The 21736-nt window shown below is 35.9% G+C and overlaps 1 protein-coding gene across 7 annotated transcripts in view; it reads right to left on the reverse strand.

The window, feature by feature from the left end:
• Positions 1-21736, reverse strand: part of LOC128207824 (myosin-I heavy chain-like) — a 66447-nt gene that overhangs the window by 26615 nt on the left and 18096 nt on the right. For all 7 annotated transcript variants that reach the window (XR_008256766.1, XM_052910975.1, XM_052910972.1 and 4 more), the window contains exons 8-17: positions 18451-18543; positions 16934-17008; positions 16667-16717; positions 15889-16128; positions 15444-15583; positions 15049-15166; positions 14597-14752; positions 11360-11471; positions 10921-11027; positions 5128-5285 (exon numbers count right to left, since the gene is read on the reverse strand). Coding sequence is in view for 6 of the 7 variants with exons in the window: in XM_052910975.1 (XP_052766935.1) it covers positions 5128-5285; positions 10921-11027; positions 11360-11471; positions 14597-14752; positions 15049-15166; positions 15444-15583; positions 15889-16128; positions 16667-16717; positions 16934-17008; positions 18451-18543 (1250 nt within the window). In the remaining variant the exon portion in view is untranslated. The remainder of the gene's footprint in view (positions 1-5127; positions 5286-10920; positions 11028-11359; positions 11472-14596; positions 14753-15048; positions 15167-15443; positions 15584-15888; positions 16129-16666; positions 16718-16933; positions 17009-18450; positions 18544-21736) is intronic.

A 21736-nucleotide genomic window follows, 5' to 3' on the forward strand; every position in this document is an offset into this window, starting at 1 on the left:
GGAAATTTCGTTTTTTACAGGTTAAATGACAATATGCTCCAACGTGGTACTTGCAGCCTCGTTCTTGGATTGATGTTCACGAAATATATTTATAGAAAACGACACCAACCATGCCCAAACGTCGATTTTGACTGATGTATTTTACATAAATACAGGACAAATATACTTAAATGTTAAACCATACAATTACTTTTCAACGCAAGAGCGTTGTAACGAAACATGGAAAACAGTTTAAAGCAAATAACTATCACATGTCCTTCGAATCATCATGGCGATTTGCGCAATATTGCCAAGCTTGATTAGCAGTGAAGACAACACATTGGTATAAAGGCCGATCTTAAATGTTCGAAAAATAATTGGAATGTGTCTGATTTCACTTGTCTAACAGTCAGTAAATACAAAATTACGGGGACTGTTTATAGTTCCCGGCGATATATCCGATATGGCGCGTGTATAGTGTCATAAGTTCACACCTCTGGCATAACAGGTCCATCATTGTAAAAACAAGACAGACGAAGATGACAGTTGTAGGCAAAATGTTTTTTAATTTAATTCAACAAAAACATCGAATATTCGAATACCTATTTTGACATTCGAATACCAAACGTTCGATCGAATATTCGAATATTCGTTTGCATCCCTACTTTATGATAATCAATATGTGAAAGTTTGGTAGAAATCGCATGAAAAACGTAAGAGCAGTTGTGAAGAAACCAATTTTAAATGTAAAATAAGCAAAGGACAATAACTCTTTCAAAAATAGTCGAAACAGGAAAGCCCGACAATATACCCTTTTTCACTTAATGATAATCAATCTGTGAAAGTTTGGTTGAAATCGCATGAAAAACGTAAGAGGAGTTGCGAAGAAACCAATTTTATATGTAAAATAAGCAAAGGGCAATAACTCTTTAAAAAATGGTCAAATCAGGAAAGCCCGCCAATATGCGCTGCTTCACTTTACCATCATCAATCTGTGAAAGTTTGGTAGAAATGGCATGAAAAACGTAAGAGGAGTTGCGAAGAAACCAATTTTAAATGTAAAATAAGCAAAGGGCAATAACTTTCAAAAATGGTCAAATCGGGAAAGCCCGACAATATGCGCTGCTTCACTTCATGATCATCAATCTGTGAAAGTTTGGTAGAAATCGCATGAGAAATGTAAGAGGAGATGCAAAGAAATGAATGTGGGCCGTACGGACACACACACACACACACACACACACACACACAGAATAGCGCCTACCATTACTATATCCCCTCGCCTTTTCAAGGCAGGGGATAATTATGTAAAGTATACTGCCTTTGATTTCTTTGAAATTAATCAATCCATTGAAAACTTTGCCAATCATAATAAAGCTCATACAGTTGTTATGACTGTACTGTACCAAAAACTGCAAGTTCATCGAACCTAACGTGTTTGTTATTACCATCAATTGGCCTACGGTTTTGTGCATTTCGTGCAGACTGAAACAAGATTTTTTTCTAAGGTTTTTGTTCCTTATAATAGATGGTGCACTATGTAGAGATATTTGTCTACACAGAAATATATCCATTTGCAAATCTTTCTAGAAGTTTTTGACCAGCAAAAAACACACTTTATATAGAATATATAAAATCAGACAAAAGCTACATAAGATGCCATTTAGTTAGGAGCTGACAAGTTTTCCTTTTCTCTCCGGAAACCATAATCTATATCTAGCCATAGTTTTACTCAGTGTAAATCATTTCTGATTGAGAATGATCTCCCTTGAGTAATCTTTAAACTGAAAACAAGAATTACTCCATCAAGCTGCCAAGTAATTCTGTCCCAGATGACAGAGATTGGCAGTGAACTTCAGACATTCATTTTCAGAATTTGTATGATTACTTTCAGATTTGGTGAAAATGTTTTCCTTCAGAATAAATAAGCATCCAAAGTTATGTGACTTCAACAGCTTTAGTTGATGGTGTCTGGCTGCAATTTATTTAACAGAGCACCTCAAACGATGCAAAGCATTCAACCGTTTTTCTCAGTTGATCAAGGGGCATATCTCAAAAGCTATTTAGACAGAGGGATGAGTATGTCACTGCAAACATGCATGCCAAGTTTCATGTAAACATTTTTTTATCCATTTTTTAATTATGGCCAGTGTCACTCTTCTGGTGCTGCTGCTGATCATGACACAAACACTTTAACAGTTTGACCTGCATACAGATGAGCAGATAAATTATACAACTTCTGCAACAAAATTGTTGGAAATCAGTAGTTAATGCGGATACATTCTGATATAACAAATTATGAGGTTTTCAACCTAGAAAGGCATCTACGAAAACAACACACTTCACAGTAAGGATGTAGAAATTTTGGCAACGATTTTGATATTTTTTATTCTTTAAACATCTCACAGTCTGCTGCCTACATGACCCAATGTGGGCACCATTTATGACCAAAACCAGGGACAATCTGTTTTGTATGGGCGATCTGCCATAAATTATGCACACCCAATTGTCTGCCAAGCTCTAAGCACTGACAGTTGCTGATATGATGACCTCATGATGCCAAAGGCATTGTGGTATGAAACCAATAGTGACTTAATAGTGACTACTTCAAGTGCGCTTTATTCAGCAGTTTTAAGAAGAAATCACAAATGATACCATGTATAACTTAAAAAACTCAGTTGACTTAAATAAAGGGACAATTCAAGGACATGACTTATTCTAGATAACTTGAAAGAATGAAATGACATTCAATTGGATGTTTTCTTTTAAACACTACAAGGGTCTGTTATTTCCTTTGCTAATAAGCTTGTCTTGTGAGGCCCTGTGGACCATGATACACCTGAGCTTTGAATCCTCTCTCCCTCACTCTTCTCTCTCAACTCTCGCTATCTCTGCAAATTCAATTCCATTTGGGGATGAAACAAATGATGCTGATATCAATTACATCCTGTGTTAAACAGGCTGTTTTTCATTATTCCAATAGTGAAGCAATAATTCATTTGCAAATTAGAAAAGACAACAAAAAGAAGTTATGTATAACAATATATAAATTACAATTAAAAAAATTGGTACGGCATACTAAACAAAATAAGGTCAAAATTCTATTCTACATTAGTGTTCAGGCTAATGCCTCTAACTATGGGATCACCCGACAGATTCACACAGTCAATTCACGTTCAATCATTTAGATGAGCTCTGACAACAGACAAAAATCCATCAAGCAGATTACAACCCCAAATTTCCATTTAGTCATTAAATGGTTTTATTAAGTGGGTAATTCAGAAGCTCACACATCCCCACTGGCTATTATAGAGGCATTCAGCGCTGAACACTAAGAAAGTTTGCATTTATATTTTGTCTCCTAATCAAGTTAATCTGGCCGGACACAGCAGACTTAATTGTTTAGAAGACCAAAGTAAACACCGTAACTACTTACTGAACTACCACAGTCATGCAAACATTAGATTTTGAATTAATAACCAAGACGATCAACAAAATTAAAATTATAAGAAATATACGGTAGCCTAATTAATAGAAGTGATTTTTGAATGAATTCAGTTGAGACAATAGCTGTATATTTAATTTTCTTTAACAACATGAGTGTTGTACATGTAGAGTGTTCAACAACATTTATGTTATAAGACAAAACAACATCAGTCATAAACAGATTGTTTGCTTTATCCAATCAGACTGAGCTGAAAATATCGGAAGCTTTAAAATTTACTGAATGTATTTTGAATATGACAGCAAACATTATAATTTAAAACTGATGCTCCATAAAAAACAATGTTTCATTTTAATAATGAAAATGAAAATGGTTAGACAGTGTAACAACAGCGTGGACCTACTCAATCTTTTTACACAGCTGATCTCGGGACAGTTGGCTGGAAAGTGAGCAAGCAGTTGAGCACCATGATGCAATGATGATGATAAGTAGGAAGAGAAACATGATGTTTAGACAGAGGAATCTTTCTTACCAATGGGAGCATTAAAACAAAAAAGTCATACATTATACAGACATATATGTCAACACTTATCCATTGTTGTTTGTTTTTCAAGTCAAATTCAGGGGGTATAACTTGAGTATTACTAAGAAGTTTCATATGAATTAGAATATCTTTTCAACAATTTCTGAATTATAGGCAACATATACTTTTTTATTGATAATGCAACAGACAATATGTGGGCAATGGCAACATCACTAAAAGACCTAAACAAATTTAAACTACTTTTATTAGTTTTTGAACCAACACTAAAATGATTTAACTTTATAACTATGATGGGTAATGATTTATGGTCAACAGATTCATGCTGAATTAATATTTCAATATTAGCAATAAAATACTTGCTTAATATATCACATAATTTGTATTATGTTATCTTTTATATTTTCTTTTCGCACCAAGACAGTAAATTACTGATCATGCAATTATATTAATAATCTACTTTGGAATAGTTAGAAATCCATCAAATGAAAGGCCATTAAATATTGAGAGGTTTTTCTTCACAAAACAATACACTCCCTCAGAAATGAATGTGTTGTGAAATGCAATACAAATTCTATCAAAATATAAACAATTTCCATTTGACAACACTTGTGTTATGAATATTTTATTCATCCTGAATCCCCTGGGCGAATTACAGGCAATATTTGAGGGCTCTGCTTCGGAAGTGATGACATCGACTTTCCAAGGCAATATCATAACACAGTGTATATGTCACTCAATTTCATGGAAATGATAGTTTTTATTCCACATAGTCCCTATGGAGCAGGAAACGATAACACTTTTATGATTTATATGGAAAAGTCTCGAGAATATCAGATATACAGAAGCCCAATATTCAGCCTGTCAGTGGATATCTCTTTTCAATTGAAGTTGATATTTTGTTGCGAGAATGGATCACTTATTAAGTTTTGATAATCAAAAGCTACAAAACAAAGGAGTATTAAAATCATTTTCAAGCATTTATATTAAATGCGTAGCTGTTAATAATCTTTATACTGAAATAAAAGCAATATCTTGATACTCCAGGGTATCTTTTACAAACATTTTATACAGTAAACTCTATTGAATTTAGTACAGTAAATAGCCCCAATATACTTCCAACAATGAGTACAGCCCATCCAGTGTAAACCCCTGTACATACTTGAGGGACTCTTGTATAGTGATTTCGTCTGCAGCCTCCTTCTCGCGCACCTGTCTTTCTCGTTCTTCCTGTTCCCGTCGCAGGCGCTCTTCCTCCACTTTCTTAGCTGCACGTAACTTAGCTGCCAGACGGCGCGCAAGTAATGCTCGCACTTGTGACTGCAAGTAGAATGATAAAAGTATAAGATGTGTACGCTTAAGCATTATTTTAATCGACAATATGAAATTGTTTGCATCTGACATTATTTAAGGAGTGTAACCAGATCACATATAATGATGCAGCAAAATGATTTTGTGCTAAATATTAGCGAAAAATTATTCTGAAATGTTTTCAACATTGTATGTTTTTCCAGCTATCAAATAAAGAACATGTCCAACCTTATACTGGAAACAGTCATGAAACACGTGGTAACTCATTTCTCGGATTTTTAATTTCCCATTATGTTTTTTACACAAGAAAAATTTATCATTGCAAATCCTCCTCGGAAATCTGGTAACAAACACTACAATACAAGAATGTTTCATATCGAAGTGAAACTTTAAATAGCGCAAGATTGAGATTTTTTCCCTCCAAGTTAACAGGAACTGACTAATTGTCACAAGGTCAGAGATTTTGGTGTGAACAAGTATCTTCATTCAAACACTTCAAGTCACCAAGGACGAGAAAGTTTTTAGAAAAAAAAAAAAAAAACATTGTGGGAAACAAATATGATCTCATGTTAGGTTCTCTTTGTTCATACAAATGTAAGACTTAATCATGAAAAAAGCAAATGATACATTCAACAATGTCTGCTTATTTCTTTGCAATGGCAGTCATCAATATATGAACTCATAAACCATTTGAGAAAATATTTCAATCAGTCGAGATATAACTTGATTTTCATTACCATACCCATATCCACATTTACAAACAAAGGATTTTATAACCAAACAAGATAATGTTTAACTGTTCCATGTTCAACTTCCTTAATCTATAGGCTATTTCCTTCTGCAAATATGCATTGAGGGAACCATTCTTGGAAATTGCTTAAGCCAACAAAGCAGCATTGATGAGCAATGAATCAGAATTGTAATGTCTACATCGTACATCAAACATATGTGAAACCATTCCTTTAATAATGATGAGAAAATTATACATGTTCATCTTGTTGGGAGTTAGCTATTGTTGCAACACCAGCCCAATGCTCTAAGGCTGAAAGGCAGCGACATATTGTCTGCAACATTTACATAAGAGAGCCATCACAACGGGACTTTGCGGACAATTTTGGGCCAGGAATGCTACAATTAAGGGACCCTGCCCTCCTTTCCATGCCTCCCATCCATCAATGTAACCCACAATTTGTGGACTTAGTGTCTACAATAGCAGCACCAGTATGGCAGCCTCTATAAACAGTTAATACAACTGGAGGGACAGTCCACACAATGAAGAACTGAGTTAATTGCTTTGTCAGACAAAGTGGTGAATTTAAAATAAATCTTTACAGATACTTGTCTCAAAATCTTCCTGAGAGAAATAAATAAACAAACAGTTGAAGTAGTGCACATAGAAGATGACTTAATATTGAAATGCGAATAAGTAGTTCTCTCAGTTGCAACCAAGATGCCAGTGGGATGCGCATGACTGTAACATGGATACAAGTAGTGAACACCTTTAGTACACCTATTATATTGCATGTAATTTGGTTGTTAACTTTGTTGTAATAGATGGCTCAATTTGATAACTTCTTTAGGACTTCATTTCAATAGGAATGCGTGAAATAGGACTATTAATAGTTAGGAAGTGGTGGAACGTATATAATCCAACAGTTAATGGTACAACTTTTGTGTATTTATTAACTGATATTGTCTCTCTCTATAAGAATTTGCATATTATGCAAAACCTAGTTTGCTCCGACCCATCATTGACATGCTGCAGCATCATTTCTTGAATATTGTATAATTGCCTGCACCAGGACTTTCTTTCATGGTGTAGCAATTAGAATTCATAGATGGCGATACAATACTGCCCGAACCAGGTTGAACTTGAACAAGATACAGTGATATGACAAACTTCTCTCAAGCTTTCTTGATTTGGGGGATTTTCTGCCAAAGAGGGAATGCCAGTTTGATGGGTTTTAAATCTTTTGAATATTTCCATCTCTAGTTGTGTCAAAATTGAGAGGAAAAGGACTGGGTGCCTATTGATATTCGTGGCTTTTAACAGTCTTAAGTTAAAACAACCCAAGAGAAGTAGTAAACCAATTATAGAATTAGATGCCTGTGCTAAAGGGCTAGAATATCAATTAAGACATCTCCTGTACAAATATACGAGACAATTTAAGACAATATTGTTTATAAAACTATTCTGGTGAAGGAGTTTTTTCCCTACTTCATTGTTAAAGCATTCCTGTAACCTTGAATTTAAACATGCTGTCAGACTGATATTGCTATAAAGTGTAACGCTACAGGCAGAGAGACACCTTGACTGTATCACTGTTGTCCTCACTGTTGACAGACTGATATTGTTATAAAGTGTAACGCTACAGGCAGAGAGACACCTTGACTGTATCACTGTTGTCTTCACTGTTGACAGACTGATATTGCTATAAAGTGTAACGCTACAGGCAGAGAGACACCTTGACTGTATCACTGTTGTCCTCACTGTTGACAGACTGATATTGCTATAAAGTGTAACGCTACAGGCAGAGAGACACCTTGACTGTATCACTGTTGTCCTCACTGTTGACAGACTGATATTGCTATAAAGTGTAACGCTACAGGCAGAGAGACACCTTGACTGTATCACTGTTGTCCTCACTGTTGACAGACTGATATTGTTATAAAGTGTAACGCTACAGGCAGAGAGACACCTTGACTGTATCACTGTTGTCCTCACTGTTGACAGACTGATATTGTTATAAAGTGTAACGCTACAGGCAGAGAGACACCTTGACTGTATCACTGTCGTCCTCACTGTTGACAGACTGATATTGCTATAAAGTGTAACGCTACAGGCAGAGAGACACCTTAACTGTATCACTGTCGTCCTCACTGATGACAGACTGATATTGCTATAAAGTGTAACGCTACAGGCAGAGAGACACCTTGACTGTATCACTGTTGTCCTCACTGTTGACAGACTGATATTGTTATAAAGTGTAACGCTACAGGCAGAGAGACACCTTGACTGTATCACTGTTGTCCTCACTGATGACAGACTGATATTGTTATAAAGTGTAACGCTACAGGCAGAGAGACACCTTGACTGTATCACTGTTGTCTTCACTGATGACAGACTGATATTGCTATAAAGTGTAACGCTACAGGCAGAGAGACACCTTGACTGTATCACTGTTGTCCTCACTGTTGACAGACTGATATTGCTATAAAGTGTAACGCTACAGGCAGAGAAACACCTTGACTGTATCACTGTTGTCTTCACTGATGACAGACTGATATTGCTATAAAGTGTAACGCTACAGGCAGAGAGACACCTTGACTGTATCACTGTTGTCCTCACTCAGAGACTTGTTTATTAAATTGTCTGCTCAAAGAAGTCTAGAGGACCTCCAACTGGTCAGATCTAAAACTTATCTCTCCATTAAGAAGGGTACTCATAATTCAACTTTAATAAACCAATCATTTCCGTGTATGCACAGGAATCAGGATATAAATCTGAGGCAGTATATATTCATTAAACATCTTGAGTCATCTCTTAACTTAAGTCGTTTTCTTTAAGTTTTCATAGTAAAAATAAAACAAAAATATAGGGTTTTTTAAAATAAATAAATGCATATTCAAAAAAATCAATGACGATATAGAAATTCAGATATTATTAAGATATTATATCATATGACCAGTGACATACTTAACATAGGAAACTGACTTCAGATAGGAAATGACTCAAGATGTTTTGTGAATAGGATTACACATTCACTTTTCCGAACAACACAATTTGTTCTGTGCAAAGTCCTAACCGCAGCTAATCAAGACAGCCAATTATAGGCAGCTAAGACTGGTGCCAGAAACGTTTCGGTTTCTGATCATAGCTCCCAAAATCTTTCAATCATGATGTCTCAAAGACTTAACCAGCAACATTTACTCTTAGCTAGTTAGATGTATTACACTTTAAAGACCTTGTTTGATTAATTTGAAATAAGAGAATATTACAGCCTGAACACTACCACCTATACTCTATGTCTTTATATGCAGCATTCCATAGAAAACTAAGTGTGACCTTGACCTTAGAGGTAGAGATGCAACCTGTAGTCTTGGTATGTCAAACACATGTGGCAAGTTATTTTAAAACCCGTCCATACAATAGAATGTTACCGTCCGGACACGAGAAATTATGATGGAGGCATGGACCGAAGGTGCAATTTTAATATGACTACAGACTATTAAAGTCTGGCTTTAATGTTCCTCAAGGACAAAGCATGCCTCAGAAAATTACTACAGGTTTGTCATCCAAATTCATTTTTGGGAAATTTATTTATCTTTGATTTGCATTGAAAATAATACCAATCCCATTTTTTTTTTTCATTTTTTTTAATTTAAAACAAAAATGCTCAAGAACCTTTATACAACTTTTTCCTAGTACAATAGATATCTTTATGTTGACCTGCTATAACTACATCAACTGTGTTCCTCTGGCCTTTATTCCAGGACCGGGACACAATCCCATTACCCATAAAGGCCCAATATCTGCAAGCTTTATTTAATTTTGCAGCCATTCTAATCAGAACTTACAATCTCCCAATATGTTTCTGACTGGCCAATCTTTGTAATTTTGGCACAACATAAACAATTCTGCCTGACTGTTTCTCTTCCCAGATTAGAACAGATTTTTCCAATTCTTTCATTTTCTAATCCCACAAATGGATAAACTGACAATTTACTGGGATATCATTTGTATCTTGTATAGGACTGTAACTGATTGGTCCCAATATGGTCATATAACAGGCTTGATTGTGTCCAATCCATCATAACACGGGCTATGATAAATCATCTGCTGATGATTGGACAATATCACATTACCCTTTATGTGTGGTACAAGTCAGAAGTTAATCAAATCTCACCAAGTCAATTTAAATTAGCAGCGTTGGTACCCACGTTTTAATTACAAATTTTATTACATTAAACTAAGGACTATATTTCCGAGGAAATTTCAGTGTTTGCGGATGGCATACTTACAATGAAACCAAAAGAGCCGAATTTGTATTTTACAAGGCAAAGATTGTTCAAACTTAGAGATGAAAGCATGCAACTGCTGGAAGCTTTAGTAACTGTTCTGATAAAACCCTTAAAGCAAAAAAAAAAATACAAACATCTTAAAGAGGCAAATATCGGAAGTTGTGCAATGTATGATGTTGATTAAACTGAAATGTTTCCTATGAGAGAAGTGAAAATGCCCAACTTCTGAGAAATTCCACATAATGGCTCTCCAGGCTACCAAACTTTTGCTCACATTCTGTAATTAATGACCTAAAATAAATCATCAAGGCTGAACTTGATCAATTATTCAACAATATTTGAAAATCAAGGAGAGATGAGCTTTCGCATTATTCACTGTTTTTAAATGAAAGAAAACATAAGGCTTCAGTTAGTATTATTCAGGGGTTAAAACAGATAGGGAGAGGGTTTATCAAATTCAGGGCCCACGTTTACGAATGGTCTCATGCGCATACTCAAAAAAGCGAATGTTTCACCATCATTACTCTCATTCTGTGTTTCAACTCGGATTGAGATACTTTGTCGTCATAGACCCTGGATTGAACAACCTTATTTGCAGTATCAAGTTGTAAACACCACCCACCTGAAGCAAAATGGCAGCTTTCCTCTTGCGCAGGAAGACGATGCGGTATCGGAATGCTCTGTACGCCGTCTGAATGATGATGGTCGCCACACGCAGTTGAAGGTAGTCTACAGGGAATATTACAGTTTGTTGTATCACTATAGAATGATATTTACATTGTTTTCATGTCTCTTGTCAACTTCATATGAATTTCAGCACTTTCAAAACTTGCAGCAAACATTTGACACCAAGGTAGCATGTGATTTGTCAGATATGTAATAAACTGTGTATAATTCAGTGCAACAAGAATGGCCCTTCACCCTTGCGAAGTTTGAAAGAAGTAGGTTTCAAGCTATAAAACTATTTTATACTAGCATTTGGAATGACTAATTTAAATGTGAATTGATAAAGTGATAAATTGTTTGGTTCACTATAATAGTGTGTACATGTATTTGCTTACAGCTGCGTTTGCTATATCCCCGCCAGAAGGTCTGTATAAGGACAGCATTCCGCCGCAGGAACTCGTGCCTCTTCTCCTCCAGTGGCTCAAACACAGAGTTCTTCATAAATACCTGCAATATAAAAAAATGTATCATTTATCATATGCTTTGAGGTGGTTAATAGAGATTTATCAGTTCTATGCCCAAATCAAATGTCAGTGTACTAAGGGCTGAGGCACAATTTTAACAGCGCAATTTCGAAATGTCTATAAGTTTGCATACAATTTGAGCGTTTTCCTGAAAAGCTACAATCAACTTCCATTTATATTCCTTTAAAAAAATACCAAAAAGAATAATTTGTTTCAGTATAAGATCGCAATCAATTTCAGCCCATTAAAATCAAAAGTAAATATTTCACTCATTGCTATGCCACTCGTGAATAATAGGTTTTGATGCTCATTCGCTGAAATGTATTGCGGTCTTTACACGGAAACCTTGATCTCTATATAACAATTAATCTTTATATAACATGTATATCATTTAAAAATTTGTAGACGTCATGTCATATATCATCTCGGTATATTTTTTTTTTATATCATATGCTTTTCTAATTATGAGAAACAAAACAACACAAAAGTAAAACTAAATGTGCCATTTATCTTTCAAGGATGATTACTGGTGCGTATGCAAACAAATATAATTTAACTGAATTGGATAAAATACTTTAATGTTGTACACAGAACTGTTGTTGTTTTTGTTTTAAGTCAGTAATCTGCCAACGTAAACCAATACTTTGTTTTTTCTAATCACTCTTCTCTGCTTATTGGAAAACAATGAAATTAATGCCCATCGGCACCATGAACGTGATGTGCTCCTATATGGCCATTCTGCAGGGATTAACTTCTAAATATTTACACTCCTATTGCAATTCCTTCGATGAACATGTTTTCTTTTTATTACATTCATCATATATAATTCCAATGACTGCAACACCTTCTAAATACCTTTGACCTTACAAAAACAATGATTGTGATTGGTCAAATCGTGGTTAATGTATGTGATGTTGATCAAAGTGACGTCATTGACGCTGAGGCTGTTCAAGCAGCCAAAATTAATCTACATTCAATTGTAGTTGGATTATCGCAAAGGAATTTTGCAAATAATGATATTAAATATAACACTGAATATTTCAGAATACTATAGTTCAACTGTGTATAAAAATAATCTATGACATGTTTCTTCAAAAAGAATTGAAAGAAAAAGTAGAGGATTTTACAGGCAATTATTTCAAACAATATGGATATTTTCTGATATCTGAACAATTAAAAAAAAAAAAAAATCTTTAAAACGAAGTTGTTTGTTATTAAGATTTTTACTCCATTATTCTCATGTGGCTTTGTCAAAACAACAAAGACAATTCTGTTTAATGAACATGCAATCTGTCAGTTGATTTAAAAGAGTTTCTTTAAACTATGTAAAAAAATCTCTCTCTGGAACACTAAAGCTATGCGTATGTTGATAATAACTGCCAAAATCGATTGTTCAGGAGATTTGTAGGGATATCCCCTGTTAAGCTTGCTGTATTAGGAACTTAAGAAGATGAATGCTGATGTCCCACTATTACGACATTATCTCAGTTAATGCGTATTTAGATTCAGAGCTGGGGCTAATCAAGCATTAATCTCAATGCCATTCCTGGACGACTGACGGCACACAATCTCTGTACAGAACAAACAATTCAACATCACAACGACTTTCTGGTCAATTTCTTCTACATTACTCTTCCACACAAACGATAATGTTATGCATGATGAAATAAAAGTCTTAGAAGAGTATACTAAGTTTTAGGGTATTCTAAATATTTCCTTTGCAAAGGTTTTTCTGACAATATTGCTGACAAGCAGAACCATACAATTATGGGTGTCTTTATACCACAAACTGAATATTACATGAGACGTCATTCAATATGGAATTTACTTAACACGCTGTCTAAATTTGATAAAAGCGAGCCATCATTTAACAATTTCAGTAAACAAGTTTAATAAATTTTATATTGAAAGAAGATGAATGTGATATTTGATTTATATAATAAATATTAATTTGATGATTAATGGTGCTAAATTGGTGACTTGATAGTTAATATATCAACAATATAATGACATCATTTCATAATGGTGACATCGTTTAGGACATAAAATACTCTATGAAAACTGCTTATAACACTGACGTAAACATTATGCAATAAGGTGCTCTATTTGATTTATACTGTAATTACACAACATTCTGTACTACTTTCATTTCCATTTATTTCAATAAAGCCGAGACAGTTACAACTGCAAGTTATTTGGTATTTATAGCAAACACAGTTTCCCATTACAATGTATGGAAATGAATAGCTGCCACCTTGCAGGAAACAATTCTTACGGAATTCATAAATCCTCATAAGATTCTAAACAAGGGCAGATGCACTTCACTGAGAGAAAGAAGCAAATCATTCTGGAGCAATACATGGTTAGTAAACCATCAGTCTTACAGTTCAGATGAGCCTTCAACCAATACTTAAAACACAAGAAATAAGTGAGATTCAGAAGGGGCAATGCCAGTCCTGTTTCCATCAATGCTAACCCTGTTACCGGGGTAACAAGGCCTGGTGTTTCCCACCAATCAACACTAAAAAATTGACAGTCCATATGGGACACATGGTATCCACAAGATTACATTAAGTGGACGTGTAATTTACTGTAAATAAATCCAATTATCACAATTAGTATGTGTCTGTGCTTCCTATGAAAGCAGTATGTTGGTACAGAACAGATCGGTCTTAAATGGTTTCTATTATAGGCAGACATAGAGCAAAAGTGTGCAAAACAGTTGGATGTTTAAGGATTGACCATTGGTGTTATTTTATTGGCTTGAATAAATGTCAGCAAGATCATGACTAGTGCTAGATACTATTCTTTCATGTTAATTCATGAGTTTTCACTGGAACAAAAGAACATTTCCACATATTCTGTATAATAACTTACCATATAACGCTATTACCACATACACATATTTAAGAATTTAAATGTACAGAAATTTTTGAAAAAAATGCTAATAAAAAACATTCATGACCTTTAAATCAAAGAAAAGCTGATAACTACCAGTACTAATTTCACTTTTCCTTGACCAGCACATTTTAAATCGCAGTACACAATCTTAACCAGGAAAGAATACATGTAAAACCTGACAATACATTTCACCACTCTATGTCATACCTTGGTTTTGCCAGCCTGCCAGTCTGTGGCAGGCAGATGGAGGGAGTCCAGGATGACCTTGACCTCTGACCTAGGTTCGGCCCCTGCCTCACGTGCACCCAACAGGCATGAGTACTTGTCCAGGAATGTCTCCAGGGGCACGTGCACCGGGTAGCCCTGAAACAGTTTAGGTTGTAGACACTGACATACAAAGGGAAACAACTGTTTAATACTTTAAAGTTGAAGGTCCAACAGTGACCTCATTGATAACAGAATGATGAAAGAACAAATTATGCATTCAGGTGAGAAAAAAAGCACTATTACAAAGAGGGCAACTTCATTTCAACTCTCAATGAATAATAGAATGATAATTTATTGTGCCACAAACATGACATCATATTCAAGCATGTAAACAACTAGGCAGTCCTACAATTTGACAACCTCTACAATGACCACTAAAGCAAAAATAAGACCTCTCGTTTGATCCTGATGATGTCAAGCATGCCGGAGTATTGGAGCTGGGTTATCACATCCGTGTCCACATAGCTATCGGCCTTCTTCATATTGTTGGGCTTGATACACCGTACATACCTGGAAAAGAAAACATAAAATAACTTATTCCATATATGATCAATACCTTTGGCAACATTCATATATTTTCCCCAATTCTTTTTCCCTATGTCATTGTTTCCTTCCCAATAACAATAGACAAGACAAGGGTAATGAAGTAGGAAGAAAGCCGACGGAATATCTTTCATTCACTTAAGTTTAAGCACAGTCAAAATCAGTGACCCTTTCAGTTTTCAGTTAACATCTAAAGGCTTTCCTTATGTGGTTTAACATTTTAATAGAGAATATACACACATACCATGGGTTGGTCGTAGAAAGAATGTCCACCAGGGCAGACAACTGGTGTTTGAATGTGTCCCCAACAGTGGGTTTGCCCCGGGTTGTGCGTGAGATTGTCTGCCTCCCTCCAAGGTCCTCCAGCCTCACCCCCAACAGGTCCTGTAATGTTATTTAATATTAATGTACACTTGGAATTATTATAATGGATATTATAATCACTACTCCTTATAATTCACAAATCAGGGATCTTTATAAGAAAATAAGGCCTAAATATATCTATCTTTACAGAACAAGTCTTTAAGACATTTATTGCAACAAGTTCTTATTTTATTTTCACCCTTTAACAAACCTTTTTTTGTAATCTTACCAGTCTTATGTACCAGTCTAGAGATTAACGAAATGGAAGACCTTCCTAATTATGCACCTAACTGCTTAGATGAACAAAGCATGTATGAAGAACACACCTGGAACCTAGTGAGGTCCTGTATGAAGGGGTTGGAGGAGCCATGCATCAAATCAAACAGATGGTCCTGCTGAACGTCCTTGTTCTTATCTAGGAATCCCGCCACGGTGTATGTGACAGCCCCTGCGTAGTGCATGATACCAAACTCTCGCTCCCATGTGCGCCGGTCCCCTCCCTTGATGTAGTACTCATAATCCTCTAGCTCAGTGTGCTGCTTGTTCAGATAGGATTTGTCTGTACCCTGGGGATGAGGGAAAACAGTTACCAAGTGATATATGTTGTATTACAGAAGCATCAAAAGAGAATTTTAAAATATTTAAACTTAATGATAACATATGAATTGTTGAACTTCTTGAAAAAAATAGTGAATTCAATTAAAAAAAAAAAGTTTTTATATTTTAAATCCAGAATATACATTAAGCATAACATTGTGTACCAATGGAATAACACAGTTAAGAAAAAATTGAATTTGAGGAAAAGATACAATTTTTAATTATATTTATCTTTAATTTTCAAGTTGTGGATATTTCAATTTCTCATATTCTTTTTTCAGTTAATCACTTTAAATGAGTTTGTAAACATCATGATAACATTTTTCTCATTGAACAACTCCCGGATATTTAGAAAAAAATATATAGATTGTATAAAATGATGTAATTCAAATAGCTAGTTTATGCTTTTTTCATTGAACATATCAAGTTGTTTCTACAGTTGTAAATACAAATTAAAACATGAAATTTATTACAATAAGCAGTTAGCTGTTTGCTGTGTTGTCATACCTGGGGAAACCTGCATTCCTCATCCAACATCTTCATAACACATCGAGGTGGCTGCAAAATTATACACAAAATCAATATCTCAACTTATCTCAATCATTATAATTGTTTCTATAGTGTTTGTACTCCATTTAAATTCTAATTGTCAGTGAAATTTAACAAATTTGTAATATTACTTCCTGGAGTAAGAATAATTTTTGATGTTATGAATATTCTTTCAAGCTTTATCATCGTTACATGTACATGTCGCTGGTAATGGTAAACTATTACCTTTTCTATGAGTTCTACACATTTAGAGTTGTCTGTAAAGGTGATGTGATCAAATGAGATCCCTTCCTGCCGATACTGTAACACACAGGCAGAGTTAAACATCAACATTATTGACAATGTCTTCAATTGACAAATATACACTGTGTAAATGAATTGTAGATTGTTAACCTAACTTTGACAACAGGGGTTTTCTTAAGCGGACGCCCACTTGCCCGCGCCGGGTTAAAATCGTCGCGAGCAAGTGATTTTTCAAAGCAGGTAGCCCGTCGGGCAAGTAAGCTTTCTTTTATTTTTCTTTGGGTTAAAATATTTTCTTACGAGCGTAAGTTAAACTAATTTTGATTGGTTATTGGAGTTTAGAAGGCCAATCAAACGAATCGTAACGTATAGCGTTCGTTGGACTTGGCAAGATGGCGGACGGAGACAAACAGGCCAAAACTGAACAACTTTTCTCAATTTTCTCTTAAAGTAAACCAAAACCAAAGCCAAAAACTACCAATAATGAAAGAAAAAGAAAATACGAAAAAGATGGTAGAAAGAGAATCTTCCAATCTTCCTGGTTAAACGAATTTAAATGGATTTAATATGAATATCATCTCATGAAATGTAAAGTTTGTACGAAATATGATGATGTTAGTTCTTTTGTTACGGGTTCAAACTTCTTTCGAAAATAACAATGATGAAAACAACAATGATTCTAATAACAATGAGTCAGAGAAGAAAAGTAAATTAGTTGGTGGTGACTCTCCAATACCATGTTATACATGCCAAGGCACGCAAACTGATGATAATTGTGCTGAAGAAATACTGATGGATGATAATGTATACAGCAGTGACTGTGACTTTTATGAAGAAGAATCAACAGATTGTGAAGAAAATCTATTTGAAAAAAGAATTCAGTATGAAGACAGGCTAATAGCAAAAAAGGCATCTGTTGAATTCCTCATGGTTTTAAACAGTGAGGCTATGGTGTTACTGTTGTTGGATAATGCTCGTTTGAAAATAAAATGTAGCAGTTTAGATCTCAAGTTATTGTTTATGTTTATTAATAAATATCATTGCCTTTAATACAGATTGACTAAAATGGTATACATATAAACATTATCAAAGATCGGGCAACCCAATTTCACAAGGGGCAAGTAGATGTTCAAATTGACTTGCCCCCGGGGCAAGTGAAAGTCAAATCGTTAGGAAAACCCCTGGACAATAATAATCACTTGCAGAAAATATGCCCAATTTTAAATCACCTGAATAATTATTATAAGTCAAAATGTAGATATCTGGATTGATCGCATTTGATTGGCAAGTTTATGCAGTATGGAGGGCTTCATGGATTTGGTTACATGCCCTCCTGCATTAGCACTAACACACATCACAATGTGATCATTCCCTTTAAAAGCTTATTCATACTCCCTCATTTTCATCTATCGAAACTACCAAATGAAATATAATTGGTAAGCTAATGATATGGTTTTCTGTTTTCCTTTTTAACTAATGACAACAACATGACCGCTTACTGTATCTTGTTCAAGTGCAAACACATAGTGGTTAAAGAACCGATGGAGTTTCTCATTGGTGTAGTTGATGCACAGCTGCTCAAAACTGTTCACCTGAAATGCATAGAATAGACAGTGTTACAATACTATCATTTCTTGCCATCTTTCAAAGGGAGGAGAATCCAACCATAGTTAACAGCATAACATTCAAGAATTGTGTCCCTTGTAGTAATTGACCCCTAAAAATTACGAGATAAGACATGAGGAAAGGCATTGAATGTCTGGGACTATTGTTTTCAAAACCTGACAATGTCTGATACTTGATACCATTGAGTAAAGTCATCTCAATGAGGAAAACCTCATGGCCAACTGAAATTGTAACAAAGACATTCATCTATATGGCCTTGGTAGGAGACACAAAGGTATGACTAACATGAAACCATTAGAACATTAGGAAGATACTAGTTTCAAATCACTTCATTGTTAATTGTACTGCCAATCGTCTTCAACTTCCTAACCTCACTGTACAACAATGACACAACATAAACCACATGTAAGTATGAGAAACTGCCATGAAGTGCCAGTATTGGAAGAAACAATAACTTCATGACTTTCAGGCCATTCAATATAGTGGAGAGAATGGTAGGTGGGGATGGTATTGTGGTCAACTTGAACCATGAGACAAAACCATGAGAAAACAGAACCAACCTATCCAGAATGAGATATTCTATTCCACAGTAAGATCATAAACATTATTACACATTAAGCTGAACGGTTCATTCCTTTAAAACCTACATCAACATATTTCAACAATTTATGAACTTAAATTCAATAATACCAAAATGCAATTTGGCACTACAAGGACAAGCTGTGCAGCCAGCAACTTACTGTAAGACATAATTATTCATTGAAGCTCCACATGACAACATACAAGGAAGATATCCCAGAATTAAGTACATGAAACTGATGCCTTGTAATATTACGTCTGACTCATTCTTTAAGACATGCTCTTTTAAGGTCTAAGAAAAATAATCAATCTCCCCAAACATTAGATATTTGACAGATATGAGTGCATGAAACAAGATACAGCAAGATGTATGTGACAAAAACTATCTTCCATCAACCTCATGAATGCTACTTTGCTTCCAAATTGTCTAGAGCTGAACAGTTACTGGTAAGTTTGTGCATTTTCATCAATTTCTTTTATCTTGATTGTAACAAAAGCTGGTTGTTAAGAAGAATCACACTGTTCTGGGGTTTCTTGGTAGAAACTTGAACTGGTGAAAACATGCCACTGGTGCGAACATGCCACTGGTGAGATCATGCCACTGGTGATCGAGATCATGCCAATGGTGATCGAGATCATGCCACTGGTGAGATCATGCCACTGGTGAGAACATGCCACTGGTGAGAACATGCCACTGGTGAGATCATGCCACTGGTGATCGAGATCATGCCACTGGTGATCGAGATCATGCCAATGGTGATCGAGATCATGCCACTGGTGAGATCATGCCACTGGTGAGATCATGCCACTGATGAGATCATGCCACTGGTGATCGAGATCATGCCACTGGTGATCGAGATCATGCCACTGGTGAGATCATGCCACTGGTGAGATCATGCCACTGGTGAGAACATGCCACTGGTGAGAACATGCCACTGGTGAGAACATGCCACTGGTGAGATCATTCCACTGGTGAGAACATGCCACTGGTGAGAACATGCCACTGGTGAGATCATGCCACTGGTGAGATCATGCCACTGGTGAGAAAATGCCACTGGTGAGAAAATGCGACTGGAGATCGAGATCATGCCACTGATGAGAACATGCCACTAGGGAGATCATGCCACTTGTGAGATCATGCTCCACCAGTGTCATGCTCTCACAAGTGGCATGTTCTCATCAGTGGCATATTCTCACCAGTGGCATGATCTCACAAGTGGCATGTTCTCATCAGTGGCATGTTCTCACCTGGTGAGATCATGCCACTAGTGATATCATTCTACTGGTGAAAACATGCCACTGATGAAAACATGCCACTGGTGGATCATTCCACTGGTGATAACATTCTACTGATGAGATCATGCCACTGGTGAGATCATTCTTCTGGTGAGATCATTCTACTGGTGATAACATACCATTGGTGAGATTAGAACCCAGAATGGTATGGGTGAGGGGCAGACACATATGATAGACTACAAGAGCACCTAACTGTTTTAACTGTGAAATACATGTTAAGGTACTTTACCAATTCAGACTGTAAAGGTCATGCACTCAACTGTACTATAGCTCACAAAGTCCTTAAAATTGCCTCGCTTTGCGTTGATCTAGAGATTCTCAGTTTCATGTTGAATAAAATACCAATTTGACATATTTCAGAAAAGGTTCATAAACGCAATCCCTCAAAACCAGTAAATTATTATCAAACAAAAGATGGGTGGCAGAAAGCATAAAAATGATTATTTCAAGAGCAGTAAATTATTAATATGTAACATGAGCCACCAGCTGCTGCCAGGCTGGCAAGTTCAAGACGTTTGCACTTATCGCTGTCAACCAGCTACTTCAAACTTACTGACTATCAAATCGGACCAAAACTTTCTAAATGATAATATGCAAATGGAAATACTCATTCATGTTAATATTGACTGGAATATACCAGGAAATATTCATGTTCATATTGACTATTTTATGCACTCTCCTTTAGCCCTAGCACACTGACAACATGTTTTTCTTGTAGCCCCAGCACATAATGTCAACAAGAATTTCTTTTAGCCCAAGCACATTGTCAACAAGGGTTTCTTATAGCCCGAACACATTGTCAACAAGGTTTTCTTCTAGCCCAAGCACATTGTCAACAAGGGTTTCTTGTAGCCCAAGCACATTGTCAACAAGGGTTTCTTATAGCCCCAACACATTGTCAACAAGGGTTTCTTCTAGCCCAAGCACACTGTCAACAAGGGTTTCTTGTAGCCCAAGCACATTGTCAACAAGGGTTTCTTGTAGCCCAAGCACATTGTCAACAAGGGTTTCTTGTAGCCCAAGCACATTGTCAACAAGGGTTTCTTGTAGCCCAAGCACATTGTCAACAAGGGTTTCTTGTAGCCTCAGCACACTGTCAACAAGGGTTTCTTGTAGCCCAAGCACATTGTCAACAAGGGTTTCTTCTAGCCTCAGCACATTGTCAACAAGGGTTTCTTGTAGCCCCAGCACACTGTCAACAAGGGTTTCTATTAGCCCAAGCACACTGTCAACAAGGGTTTCTTGTAGCCCCAGCACATTGTCAACAAGGGTTTCTTGTAGCCC

Source organism: Mya arenaria, chromosome 11 (assembly GCF_026914265.1).
Source record: "Mya arenaria isolate MELC-2E11 chromosome 11, ASM2691426v1".
Classification (NCBI taxonomy): Eukaryota; Metazoa; Mollusca; class Bivalvia; order Myida; family Myidae; genus Mya; species Mya arenaria.